General features: G+C 49.2%; 1 protein-coding gene across 1 annotated transcript in view; it reads left to right on the top strand.

The window, feature by feature from the left end:
• STK33 (serine/threonine kinase 33) overlaps nucleotides 1-13641 on the top strand; it is a 43044-nt gene extending 29403 nt beyond the window's left edge. Inside the window, exons 2-7 of the mRNA XM_040334803.1 lie at nucleotides 2940-3056; nucleotides 6661-6774; nucleotides 9215-9319; nucleotides 9455-9593; nucleotides 11283-11371; nucleotides 13466-13641. Coding sequence (XP_040190737.1) covers nucleotides 2940-3056; nucleotides 6661-6774; nucleotides 9215-9319; nucleotides 9455-9593; nucleotides 11283-11371; nucleotides 13466-13603 — 702 coding nt within the window. The 3' untranslated portion in view covers nucleotides 13604-13641. The remainder of the gene's footprint in view (nucleotides 1-2939; nucleotides 3057-6660; nucleotides 6775-9214; nucleotides 9320-9454; nucleotides 9594-11282; nucleotides 11372-13465) is intronic.
• Nucleotides 13642-13991: the final 350 nt, after the last annotated feature.

Genomic DNA, 13991 nt, shown 5'->3' with positions numbered 1-13991 from the left:
GTAAGCTCCTCTGTACAGAGACTGATGTGATGTGGGGGGGAGGGGACATTAGAGTGTAAGCTCCTCTGTACAGAGACTGATGTGATGTGGGGGGGGGAGGGGACATTAGAGTGTAAGCTCCTCTGTACAGAGACTGATGTGATGTGGGGGGGGAGGGGACATTAGAGTGTAAGCTCCTCTGTACAGAGACTGATGTGATGTGGGGGGGGAGGGGACATTAGAGTGTAAGCTCCTCTGTACAGAGACTGATGTGACTGTGGGGGGAGGGGGACATTAGAGTGTAAGCTCCTCTGTACAGAGACTGATGTGACTGTGGGGGGGAGGGGACATTAGAGTGTAAGCTCCTCTGTACAGAGACTGATGTGACTGTGGGGGGAGGGGACATTAGAGTGTAAGCTCCTCTGTACAGAGACTGATGTGACTGTGGGGGGGAGGGGACATTAGAGTGTAAGCTCCTCTGTACAGAGACTGATGTGATGTGTGGGGGGGGGGGACATTAGAGTGTAAGCTCCTCTGTACAGAGACTGATGTGATGTGGGGGGAGGGGACATTAGAGTGTAAGCTCCTCTGTACAGAGACTGATGTGATGTGGGGGGGAGGGGACATTAGAGTGTAAGCTCCTCTGTATAGAGACTGATGTGATGTGGGGGGGAGGGGACATTAGAGTGTAAGCTCCTCTGTACAGAGACTGATGTGACTGTGGGGGGGAGGGGACATTAGAGTGTAAGCTCCTCTGTACAGAGACTGATGTGATGTGGGGAGGGGACATTAGAGTGTAAGCTCTTCTGTACAGAGACTGATGTGATGTGGGGGGGAGGGGACATTAGAGTGTAAGCTCCTCTGTATAGAGACTGATGTGACTGTGGGGGGAGGGGACATTAGAGTGTAAGCTCCTCTGTACAGAGACTGATGTGATGTGGGGAGGGGACATTAGAGTGTAAGCTCTTCTGTACAGAGACTGATGTGATGTGGGGGGGGAGGGGACATTAGAGTGTAAGCTCCTCTGTATAGAGACTGATGTGACTGTGGGGGGGAGGGGACATTAGAGTGTAAGCTCCTCTGTACAGAGACTGATGTGATGTGGGGGGGAGGGGACATTAGAGTGTAAGCTCCTCTGTACAGAGACTGATGTGACTGTGGGGGGAGGGGACATTAGAGTGTAAGCTCCTCTGTACAGAGACTGATGTGATGTGGGGGGGAGGGGACATTAGAGTGTAAGCTCCTCTGTACAGAGACTGATGTGACTGTGGGGGGGAGGGGACATTAGAGTGTAAGCTCCTCTGTACAGAGACTGATGTGATGTGTGGGGGGGAGGGGACATTAGAGTGTAAGCTCCTCTGTACAGAGACTGATGTGATGTGGGGGGAGGGGACATTAGAGTGTAAGCTCCTCTGTACATAGACTGATGTGATGTGGGGGGAGGGGACATTAGAGTGTAAGCTCCTCTGTACAGAGACTGATGTGACTGTGGGGGAGGGGACATTAGAGTGTAAGCTCCTCTGTACAGAGACTGATGTGACTGTGGGGGGGGAGGGGACATTAGAGTGTAAGCTCCTCTGTACAGAGACTGATGTGATGTGGGGGGAGGGGACATTAGAGTGTAAGCTCCTCTGTACAGAGACTGATGTGACTGTGGGGGGGGGGGAGGGGACATTAGAGTGTAAGCTCCTCTGTACAGAGACTGATGTGATGTGGGGGGGGAGGGGACATTAGAGTGTAAGCTCCTCTGTACAGAGACTGATGTGATGTGGGGGGGAGGGGACATTAGAGTGTAAGCTCCTCTGTACAGAGACTGATGTGACTGTGGGGGGGAGGGGACATTAGAGTGTAAGCTCCTCTGTACAGAGACTGATGTGACTGTGGGGGGGGGGAGGGGACATTAGAGTGTAAGCTCCTCTGTACAGAGACTGATGTGATGTGGGGGGGAGGGGACATTAGAGTGTAAGCTCCTCTGTACAGAGACTGATGTGATGTGGGGGGGGGAGGGGACATTAGAGTGTAAGCTCCTCTGTACAGAGACTGATGTGATGTGGGGGGGAGGGGACATTAGAGTGTAAGCTCCTCTGTACAGAGACTGATGTGATGTGGGGGGGGAGGGGACATTAGAGTGTAAGCTCCTCTGTACAGAGACTGATGTGATGTGGGGGGGGAGGGGACATTAGAGTGTAAGCTCCTCTGTACAGAGACTGATGTGACTGTGGGGGGAGGGGACATTAGAGTGTAAGCTCCTCTGTACAGAGACTGATGTGACTGTGGGGGGGAGGGGACATTAGAGTGTAAGCTCCTCTGTACAGAGACTGATGTGATGTGGGGGGAGGGGACATTAGAGTGTAAGCTCCTCCGTACAGAGACTGATGTGATGTGGGGGGGAGGGGACATTAGAGTGTAAGCTCCTCTGTACAGAGACTGATGTGACTGTGGGGGGGAGGGGACATTAGAGTGTAAGCTCCTCTGTACAGAGACTGATGTGATGTGGGGGGGGGGGAGGGGACATTAGAGTGTAAGCTCCTCTGTACAGAGACTGATGTGACTGTGGGGGGAAGGGACATTAGAGTGTAAGCTCCTCTGTACAGAGACTGATGTGACTGGCTCAGTGATCTCTGTACAACGCTGCGGTATAGGTCAGAGCCATATAAATCCATGGCAATTCACAAGGATCCACATACTGCAGGTTTTGTTCCCTTCTAATTGAATTTCCGGGACTGTCATTCTGATCTCACTTTACTGCCTAATGATGAGCCGGTTATTTGTGGGAAGCATGCAGCCAGTGAAAGTCTGTGCTCTTGATCTACTTCTGTGTTCCGGGTTCAGTGATTCCAGGATGAGAAGGACGGCCCCGGAACCTTTTAGTCACGTGTCCTGTAATGGTGACATGACAGGTCCTCTTGTTTAGAAATGTTCGGTGGAAAGTTCTTCTAAGTCGCTCTTTGTGTTTTCAGATGCTGAGTCCGGAGAGTAGTGATGCGAGTCGGAAGATGGCGTCGCAATGGTCGCGCAGCAACAGCACCGAGAACAAAGTGCCGCACACGCGCATGGACGATGAAGCTGCAATCCAGGTAGGACCATCTGAAGAGTTGTCTAAACCTTGACCTAATTTTAACGCGCGGAGCTCCTCCAACCTGCAGAGCTCCTCCAACCTGCGGAGCCCCGGACCATTTGGCTGGCCAAAGACCTGGCCTCTTTTTGTGATTCGGCACTGCGCCGCTTTAACTGACAATTGCGCGGTCGTGCGACGTGGCTCCCAAACAAAATTGGCGTCCTTTTTTTCCCACAAATAGAGCTTTCTTTTGGTGGTATTTGATCACCTCTGCGGTTTTTATTTTTGCGCTATAAACAAAAATCGAGCGAAAATTTTGAAAAAAAAATCAATATTTTTTACTTTTTCCTATAATAAATATCCCCGAAAAAATATATAAAAAAATATGTTTCCTCAGTTTAGGCCGATACGTATTCTTCTACATATTTTTTGGTAAAAATATCGCAATAAGCATTTATTGATCTACAAAATAGGGGATAGTTTTATGGCATTTTTAATAATATTTTTTTACTAGTAATGGGGGCGATCAGCGATTTTTATCGTGACTGCGGCATTATGGCGGACACTTTTGACACCTTTTTGGGACCATTGGCATTTGTACAGCGATCAGTGTTATAAAAATGCATTACTGTAAAAATGTGACTGGCAGGGAAGGGGTTAAACACTAGGGGGCGGGGAAGGGGTTAAGTGTGTCCTAGGGAGTGATTCTAACTGTTAGGGGGCGTGGCTACGAGTGACACATCAGTGATCGCTGCTCCCGATGACAGGGAACAGACGATCAGTGACATGTCACTAGGAAGAACGGGGAGATGTTGTGTTTACACTGACCTCTTCCCGTTCTTCAGCTCTGTGACCTGATCGCGGGATACCGGCGGACAAAGAGTCCTCGAGTCCCACGGCCACGGAGCTCACGACAGGGTCACGAGCGCGCCGCCACCACCACACAACGGCAAAATAAAGGGGACGTATATATACGCCCATTTGCCTGTCCGTGCCGTTCTGCTGACATAAATTTGCGTGCGCTGGTCCTTAAGCGGTTAAGGAAAGGGAAAAAAACTCCCACAATATATACCCACCATCAATCACATTGCCCAGTGATGCCCATCCACCTGAAACACGACAAACGATGCCGACCCTCCAAAAGAAAAAAAAACAATGCTCAACACATCCAATCCCATCGCTTCGCTCACGCCGAATGATATCTAGTAAACAAAAGGGCGGGATCTTCCATGTGACATCATTGACAAAATATAGACATTTCCATATTTGGTGATTGTTCCTTTGTATCTCTATCTCCCGTCTGATCAATGTTTATAAACAATGTTACTTTGTATCTCTCTATCTCCTGTCTGATCAATGTTTATAAACAATGTTACTTTGTATCTCTCTATCTCCTGTCTGATCAATGTTTATAAACAATGTTACTTTGTATCTCTCTATCTCCCGTCTGATCAATGTTTATAAACAATGTTACTTTGTATCTCTGTCTCCCGTCTGATCAATGTTTATAAACAATGTTACTTTGTATCTCTATCTCCTGTCTGATCAATGTTTATAAACAATGTTACTTTGTATCTCTGTCTCCCGTCTGATCAATGTTTATAAACAATGTTACTTTGTATCTCTGTCTCCCGTCTGATCAATGTTTATAAACAATGTTACTTTGTATCTCTCTATCTCCCGTCTGATCAATGTTTATAAACAATGTTACTTTGTATCTCTGTCTCCCGTCTGATCAATGTTTATAAACAATGTTACTTTGTATCTCTCTATCTCCCGTCTGATCAATGTTTATAAACAATGTTACTTTGTATCTCTCTCTCCTGTCTGATCAATGTTTATAAACAATGTTACTTTGTATCTCTATCTCCTGTCTGATCAATGTTTATAAACAATGTTACTTTGTATCTCTCTATCTCCCGTCTGATCAATGTTTATAAACAATGTTACTTTGTATCTCTCTATTTCCTGTCTGATCAATGTTTATAAACAATGTTACTTTGTATCTCTCTATCTCCCGTCTGATCAATGTTTATAAACAATGTTACTTTGTATCTCTCTCTCCTGTCTGATCAATGTTTATAAACAATGTTACTTTGTATCTCTCTATCTCCAGTCTGATCAATGTTTATAAACAATGTTACTTTGTATCTCTCTATCTCCTGTCTGATCAATGTTTATAAACAATGTTACTTTGTATCTCTCTATCTCCCGTCTGATCAATGTTTATAAACAATGTTACTTTGTATCTCTCTATCTCCCGTCTGATCAATGTTTATAAACAATGTTACTTTGTATCTCTCTATCTCCCGTCTGATCAATGTTTATAAACAATGTACCAGACAGCCTGTATTTTTGACAACAGCAGATTCTACAGCTCCTGCTATCTTGACGGTCACATGTAAGAGCAGCCGGGTGGAAATCAGTGATTGGCTTGTCTTAGAACGCCTCACCTTGACTTTTCCCAGATCTTTAATAACGTGTTGGCATTCAGTCCCTCTGGCGGCCATTGTATTGTCACCCCCGGTCAGGGCCGTCGTCGCAGTAACACAAGACGCTCGCCGACAATGTCACACAACGAGGAGCGAGGTCGCGTGTTCACACAATGGAAATTCCTCACCTCCGTCCCAGGCGCCTGTAATTGCCAGTCCAGCCCGTTATTAGTCCTGATTGTAGGTGCGGAAGCCTCCGGACCGTCGCATAGGCAGTCAGTCTGTCCGGTTTTCACCCATCCATGAAGAACGGACATCAATGCATCTCTATGGAAAAACTGATCATCCATTTACAGTGGAACCTCGGATTATGAGCATAATGCATTCCAGAATGCTTGTAATCCAAAGCACTTGTATATCAAAGCGAGTCTCCCCATAGGAGTCAATACAAACTCAGATAATACGTTCCAGAAGAATGCTTGTAATCCAAAACACTCGTATATCGAAGCGAGTCTGCCCATAGGAGCCAATAGAAACTCAGATAATACGTTCCAGAAGAATGCTTGTAATCCAAAGCACTTGTATATCAAAGGGAGTTTTCCCATAGGATTCAATGGAAACTCAGATAATCCATTCCACAGTGACTTCTATGGTATGCAGTACCGTATGTGGCCAGAGGTGGGAGGGGTGCCAGAGACACCTCCGGAAACCGCTCCGAATGTCCTTGGCGCCCCCGCATCTCTGGCCAAATGGCTGACCTCGGCAAACATTGGAAAGGCTTGTGAACAGAGTCTTTCTAAAGGTTTTCCGAGGTCAGCCGAACTGTCCTCGGGCCTTTCTGGCCATTTCCGAGGCTCTCCGTCGCCCCCCACCTGCCTCTGGCCACATGTGGTATTGCATGCCATTGTGAAGCAAATTTTTTTCGTTTCCATTGACTTCAATGGGGGAACTCGCTTTGATATGCAAGTGCTTTGGATTACAAGCATTCTTCTGGAATGGGCTATACTCGTAATCCGAGGTTCCACTGTATTGCGAAACGCTTGTTAACCGCGTTACCCGAAATCAAAGGTATTACTGTACATCAGTTCACATCCGCTTCATCATCTGTTTTTTTAAACTGATACCTCCCTGTATCTCTCTCTTCCCTCTCCTTATTATATATCTCCAATTATATTATTTGTATTATTTCAGCAAATTTACACCTTCGGGAAGAAGCTGGGAGAGGGGAGTTTTGGCGTTGTGATTGAAGCCACACACAATGAAAGTGGGAAGAAGTGGGCGATTAAGAAAGTCAACCGAGAAAAGGTGAGACTGAAATCAGAGCGGGTAGATGTTCCTTCCTCTAACCAATCTCCTTCCTCCACCAATCCCCTTCCTTCTCTCAGTGTAGATAGATGTGTCCTCCACCAATCCCCTTCCTTCTCTCGGTGTAGATAGACGTGTCCTCCACCAATCCCCTTCCTTCTCTCGGTGTAGATAGATGTGTCCTCCACCAATCCCCTTCCTTCTCTTGGTATAGATAGACGTGTCCTCCACCAATCCCCTTCCTTCTCTCGGTGTAGATAGACGTGTCCTCCACCAATCTCCTTCCTTCTCTCAGTGTAGATAGATGTGTCCTCCACCAATCCCCTTCCTTCTCTCGGTGTAGATAGACGTGTCCTCCACCAATCCCCTTCCTTCTCTCGGTGTAGATAGGCGTGTCCTCCCCCAATCCCCTTCCTTATCTCGGTGTAGATAGACGTGTCCTCCACCAATCTCCTTCCTCCTCTCAGTGTAGATAGATGTGTCCTCCACCAATCCCCTTCCTTCTCTCAGTGTAGATAGATGTGTCCTCCACCAATCTCCTTCCTTCTCTCGGTGTAGATAGATGTGTCCTCCACCAATCCCCTTCCTTCTTTCAGTGTAGATAGACGTGTCCTCCACCAATCCCCTTCCTTCTTTCAGTGTAGATAGACGTGTCCTCCACCAATCCCCTTCCTTCTTTCAGTGTAGATAGACGTGTCCTCCACCAATCTCCTTCCTTCTCTCGGTGTAGATAGACGTGTCCTCCCCCAATCCCCTTCCTTCTCTCGGTGTAGATAGACATGTCCTCCACCAATCCCCTTCCTTCTCTCGGTGTAGATAGACATGTCCTCCACCAATCCCCTTTCTTCTCTCGGTGTAGATAGACGTGTCCTCCACCAATCTCCTTCCTTCTCTCGGTGTAGATAGACGTGTCCTCCCCCAATCCCCTTCCTTCTCTCGGTGTAGATAGACATGTCCTCCACCAATCTCCTTCCTTCTCTCGGTGTAGATAGGCGTGTCCTCCACCAATCTCCTTCCTTCTCTCGGTGTAGATAGTCGTGTTCTCCTCCAATCCCCTTCCTTCTCTCGGTGTAGATAGACATGTCCTCCACCAATCCCCTTTCTTCTCTCAGTGTAGATAGATGTGTCCTCCACCAATCTCCTTCCTTCTCTCGGTGTAGATAGATGTGTCCTCCACCAATCCCCTTCCTTCTCTCGGTGTAGATAGACGTGTCCTCCACCAATCCCCTTCCTTCTCTCGGTGTAGATAGACATGTCCTCCACCAATCCCCTTCCTTCTCTCGGTGTAGATAGACATGTCCTCCACCAATCCCCTTTCTTCTCTCGGTGTAGATAGACGTGTCCTCCACCAATCTCCTTCCTCCTCTCAGTGTAGATAGATGTGTCCTCCACCAATCCCCTTCCTTCTCTCAGTGTAGATAGACGTGTCCTCCACCAATCCCCTTCCTTCTCTCGGTGTAGATAGACGTGTCCTCCACCAATCCCCTTTCTTCTCTCGGTATAGATAGACATGTCCTCCACCAATCCCCTTTCTTCTCTCGGTGTAGATAGACGTGTCCTCCACCAATCCCCTTTCTTCTCTCGGTGTAGATAGACATGTCCTCCACCAATCCCCTTTCTTCTCTCGGTGTAGATAGACGTGTCCTCCACCAATCTACTTCCTTCTCTTGGTGTAGATAGACGTGTCCTCCACCAATCTCCTTCCTTCTCTCGGTGTAGATAGTCGTGTTCTCCTCCAATCCCCTTCCTTCTCTCGGTGTAGATAGACATGTCCTCCACCAATCCCCTTTCTTCTCTCGGTGTAGATAGACGTGTCCTCCACCAATCTCCTTCCTTCTCTCGGTGTAGATAGACGTGTCCTCCACCAATCTCCTTCCTTCTCTCGGTGTAGATAGGCGTGTCCTCCACCAATCTCCTTCCTTCTCTCGGTGTAGATAGATGTGTCCTCCACCAATCCCCTTCCTTCTCTCGGTGTAGATAGACATGTCCTCCACCAATCCCCTTTCTTCTCTCGGTGTAGATAGACGTGTCCTCCACCAATCTCCTTCCTTCTCTCGGTGTAGATAGACGTGTCCTCCACCAATCTCCTTCCTTCTCTCGGTGTAGATAGGCGTGTCCTCCACCAATCTCCTTCCTTCTCTCGGTGTAGATAGACGTGTCCTCCACCAATCCCCTTCCTTCTCTCGGTGTAGATAGACGTGTCCTCCACCAATCCCCTTCCTTCTCTCGGTGTAGATAGACGTGTCCTCCACCAATCCCCTTTCTTCTCTCAGTGTAGATAGGCGTGTCCTCCACCAATCCCCTTCCTTCTCTCGGTGTAGATAAACGTGTCCTCCCCCAATCCCCCTTCCTTCCCTGGCAGTGAAATATCTTCTCCTCGGAGTGATCATTTAATATGTGGAATTAGTAGAATTACTGAGGGATGATTTTGGTTCTCTAGGCCGGGAGCTCCACTGTCAAGCTGCTGGAACGTGAAGTCTCCATCTTGAAGAGAGTCAATCATGAACATATCATCCACCTGGAGGAAGTCTTCGAGACCACCAAGGTCAGCCTCTCCACTAGTCTTTCAATCTTCTTCATCCCAGAGGGGGTTGGGAAGGGAACCTCATTACTTGGTAATGCAATTTACAGACTCCACCAGTCTGACGCGCCATCTCAGGTTTAGTGGTTTGTCTTGCAGCGGATGTACCTGGTGATGGAGCTCTGCGAGGGCGGGGAGCTGCAGAAGATCCTCCAACGCAGAAAGCACTTTTCAGAGACGGAAACCAGACATATTATTCACAGCCTGGCCTCCGCTATCACCTACCTGCACAAGAAAGGTAAGTGCACATCATATTGTATATTGTACAGAATCCTGACACTGGGGCTCTATTCACTGCTGAGGACACCGGGGCCCCCGGCTCTATTCACTGCTGAGGACACCGGGGCCCTCGGGCTCTATTCACTGCTGAGGACACCGGGGCCCCGAGCTCTATTCATTGCTGAGGACACCGGGGCCCCCGGGCTCTATTCACTGCTGAGGACGCAGAGGCCCCCGGGTTGTATTCACTGCTGGGGCCCAGGCTCTATTTAAAGCTGAGGACGCTGGGGGCCCCGGCTCTGTTCACTGCTAAGGACACTGGGGGCCCCAGTGTGGTATCTTGAAGAGTCTTATTGGCCTGTTTCCCAATTTTTGAAGTTAAGAGATGTGTAATCTCCTATCTGTGATATAAAGGAGGTGAATTTTATTTAGTGCACATTGATAGCTGCATCTACTGATCACCAATAACTACAATTCCTCATCAATACTTCATATACAGACAGATAATAATCATCACCGGCATTGTGTCTTGTGCTGCACACTGGCTCCCTCTTCTGGACGCTGTCAACCATTACAGAACCTAAAAAATTAAAACAGTTTAATTCAGACTTTTGTGTCCATTATGAGGGGTTCCCACCATCCCTGTACTGAGTTTCCGGGTCTGTACACCCGCTGTGCCCATTATGAGGGGTTCCCACCATCCCTGTGCTGAGTTCCCGGGTCTGTACACCCGCTGTGCCCATTATGAGGAGTTCCCACCATCCCTGTGCTGAGTTCCCGGGTCTGTACACCCGCTGTGCCCATTATGAGGGGTTCCCACCATCCCTGTACTGAGTTTCCGGGTCTGTACACCCGCTGTGCCCATTATGAGGGGTTCCCACCATCCCTGTGCTGAGTTCCCGGGTCTGTACACCCGCTGTGCCCATTATGAGGAGTTCCCACCATCCCTGTGCTAAGTTCCCGGGTCTGTACACCCGCTGTGCCCATTAGGAGGGGTTCCCACCATCCCTGTGCTGAGTTCCCGGGTCTGTACACCCGCTGTGCCCATTATGAGGGGTTCCCACCATCCCTGTGCTGAGTTGCCGGGTCTGTACACCCGCTGTGCCCATTATGAGGGGTTCCCACCATCTCTGTGCTGAGTTCCCAGGTCTGTACACCCACTGTGCCCCATTATGAGGGGTTCCCACCATCCCTGTGCTGAGTTCCCGGGTCTGTACACCCGCTGTGCCCATTATGAGGGGTTCCCACCATCTCTGTGCTGAGTTCCCAGGTCTGTACACCCACTGTGCCCCATTATGAGGGGATCCCACCATCCCTGTGCTGAGTTCCCGGGTCTGTACACCCGCTGTGCCCATTATGAGGGGTTCCCAACATCCCTGCATAATTTTATATGTATTTTACATTATGAAGAATGTAGCTGGAACACACAATGGTGAACAGAAACACTCTGCAGGGATGGAGAAATACAAAAGTGGGTGGGAACACCCAGAACTCCTCATGGGCGGGAACAGAGTCAGGAATTCTGCCTGAGAGAGCTTCTGACATGCAATATAAAGGGGGAATTTGGGAGATGTAACGTGTCTTTTTAGTCTGTAATGTCCAATCAGATTGTAGGTTTTAGTTCTGACCATCGTGGGGGATGGGGACATTGAAGTCTTGTTCTATGATCCTGAAGATTCCAACCCCCGGTGTTTGTGTCTCCGCACAGATATCGTCCACAGAGACCTCAAACTGGAGAACATTTTAGTGAAGAGTAACGAGAACCAGCCGGGCGAGGAGATGATGGTGAACATTAAGGTCAGTAAATTCCGCGTCTGCGCTCACCCATTCCCGCTCTGCTCCGCCCCAACGCGGAGTCGTCACGTCACCTGTTTGTAAGATTTGAAAGGGAAGGCCTCCAGGGAAGAAACAAGGATACCTGGCTGCTATGTCTATTCTCTATTTATTTAGATCTGGCGATCTGGGAACACCAGCTTGTAGCGGTAATAAGGAATTCTCAGACACGCCCCCTGCAGGCTCATTGTTGTCTCTGACATACAGGAAATCAGATATATCAAGGAGTCGGTGATTAGATGTTCCTCACAGCTGTCAGTCAAAGCGGCCTTGGAAGTTCGAATCAGATTGCTGGGCTGTTGATAGGGGGTGCAGACATTGGGTTGGCAGGGGGCCCGGTCCCGGCAGGGGGCCCAGTCTTCTTTGTCGCTCAGTTAAGGGTCCTCGGCCCACCAAGGTCAGGACTGGATCCAGCTGCTCCCCTTCTGTGGCTGTCGCTCCTCGGTGACCGCAGGGTCTCTCAGTCTTGACAGTCAGGTAGGTGGCCTCAGCGTTCAGCTCATCTGATTGGCGGCACTCCTCTGCTATGCGTTCCAGTTCTCCCCATAAGGAAGGCAGCTTCACCAGGGGCCCCAGGATTTCTAATGACAGCTCTGTATACAGAGAGGCATTGGTGGTGGCATTGATGGGCATAGATGGGCACGGATAGGCAGCATGGATGGACACGGATAGGCGGCATGGATGGGCACCGATAGGCGGCACGGATGGGCACGGATAGGTGGCATGGATGGGTACTGATAGGTGGCACGGATGGGCATAGATGGGCACTGATAGGTGGCACTCTCGTATGTGTTGTACTAATGGATGCCAATCAGTGCCAAACAATGCCTGCCAATCAGTGATGCCCATTGTAGGCACTGATTAGCATCCATTGCGGGCACTGATTGGCATCCATTATTTGTGTCATTGTCATCCCTGGTGGCATACCTGTGTTTTGGTTTTGCATCCCTGGTGGTCCAGTGGGCATCCCTGGTGGTCCAGTGGGCATCCTCGGGGGGGGGGGGGGGGCTGTGCTGATAATCGATCAGCACAAACCCCCCCCATCACAGGAGCAGCCGATCGGCTCTCCTCTACTCGTGTCTGACAGACGCGAGTGAGGAAAAGTCGATTACCGGCTTTTCCTGTTTACATCGTGATAAGCCGTGATTGGACACGGCTGATCACCTGGTAAAGAGTCTCCGTGAGAGATCAGACGGACACCCTGCAACAACGATCGCAGCGATTCGCGCCCCCGGGGGCGTGCAGCGGCTCAATATCCTGAGGACGTCATATGACGTTCACTCAGGATATTGAAACCACTTTGCCGACGTCAATTTGTCATTGGCGGGCGGCAAGTGGTTAAGCTGTGAGAAGGGAGGGGGGATTCCTCCAACAGCTCTCCCTGCCGATTGGACAGTCTACACTGCTCTGAATGCAAAAGTGGGGGGGGGGGGATTGTCTGAGTGTTACCTCTGTGTACCTGAGTTTCCACAAACAGTTCATGTTGAGCAACCAAAGCCAGTACTGCCTAGTACTCATTTGGGGTGTGGCTGTGTTCCATTGTTCTCCTGTGTCTTTCTGCCTTGGGTATTATGGGATGTGTATGTAGATTAGATGCGAGAAGAGTGGAAGGGAGGGGGGATTCCTCCAACAGCTCCCCCTGCTGATTGGACAGTCTACCCCGTCCTGAATGCAAGGGGGGGGGGGTGTCCCTGAGTGTTACCTCTGTGTACCTGAGTTTCATGTTGAGTAACCGAAACGAGTACTGCCTAGTTATTGGTTGGAATATCTGATATCTATATTCAGACTGGGAGGAAGTGATATATGAGGGCGGCACTCAAGCGGGACGTCTCGTTCTCCCGCCCATGTGAGGTGCTCTCTGGATTCTGGCTGCAGTAGATTTCAGAGAACTCAGATTTTGGTAAAAATGAGGGAACATTTGCAATCATTGCTGGATACCATTAGCGGGTCTCCGGTGTGACGTCACAAAGCAGGCGAAGCGTTGCTGAGCTTAGAAATGCGCTAATGATGGCCAATGACAGTTCTGGGTAAATTTGTTTTTTCTGCTCCCGTTGGCAGGTGACGGATTTCGGCTTGGCGGTACAGAAGGGCGGAGTTGGAAGCGAGAACATGTTGCAGGCCAAGTGTGGCACTCCGAAATGCATGGGTGAGTCTACATCGGGGCCCCCTGGGGCCAGGGGAACTCCCAGGATATAACTTTACTGACTACTAGAGTGCCGTGTGATGTCTTAAGATGTCACCCCGCCTCCAAAAAAAGATGTCACCCCGCCTACAAAAAAGATGTCACCCCGCCTACTAAAAAGATGTCACCCCGCCTACTAAAAAAGATGTCACCCCGCCCACAAAAATAAAAATGTCACCCCGCCTACAAAAATAAAAATGTCACCCCGCCTACAAAAAAGATGTCACCCCGCCTACAAAAAAGATGTCACCCCGCCTACAAAAAAGATGTCACCCCGCCTACAAAAATAAAAATGTCACCCCCGCCTACAAAAAAAGATGTCACCCCGCCTACAAAAATAAAAAGATGTCACCCCACCTACAAAAAAGATGTCACCCCGCCTACAAAAAAAATGTCACCCCG

This window comes from Rana temporaria, unplaced genomic scaffold (assembly GCF_905171775.1).
Source record: "Rana temporaria unplaced genomic scaffold, aRanTem1.1, whole genome shotgun sequence".
Taxonomy (NCBI): domain Eukaryota; kingdom Metazoa; phylum Chordata; class Amphibia; order Anura; family Ranidae; genus Rana; species Rana temporaria.
The sequence above is the reverse complement of the archived record's forward strand: the minus strand, read 5'-3'. Positions and strand labels throughout refer to the sequence as shown.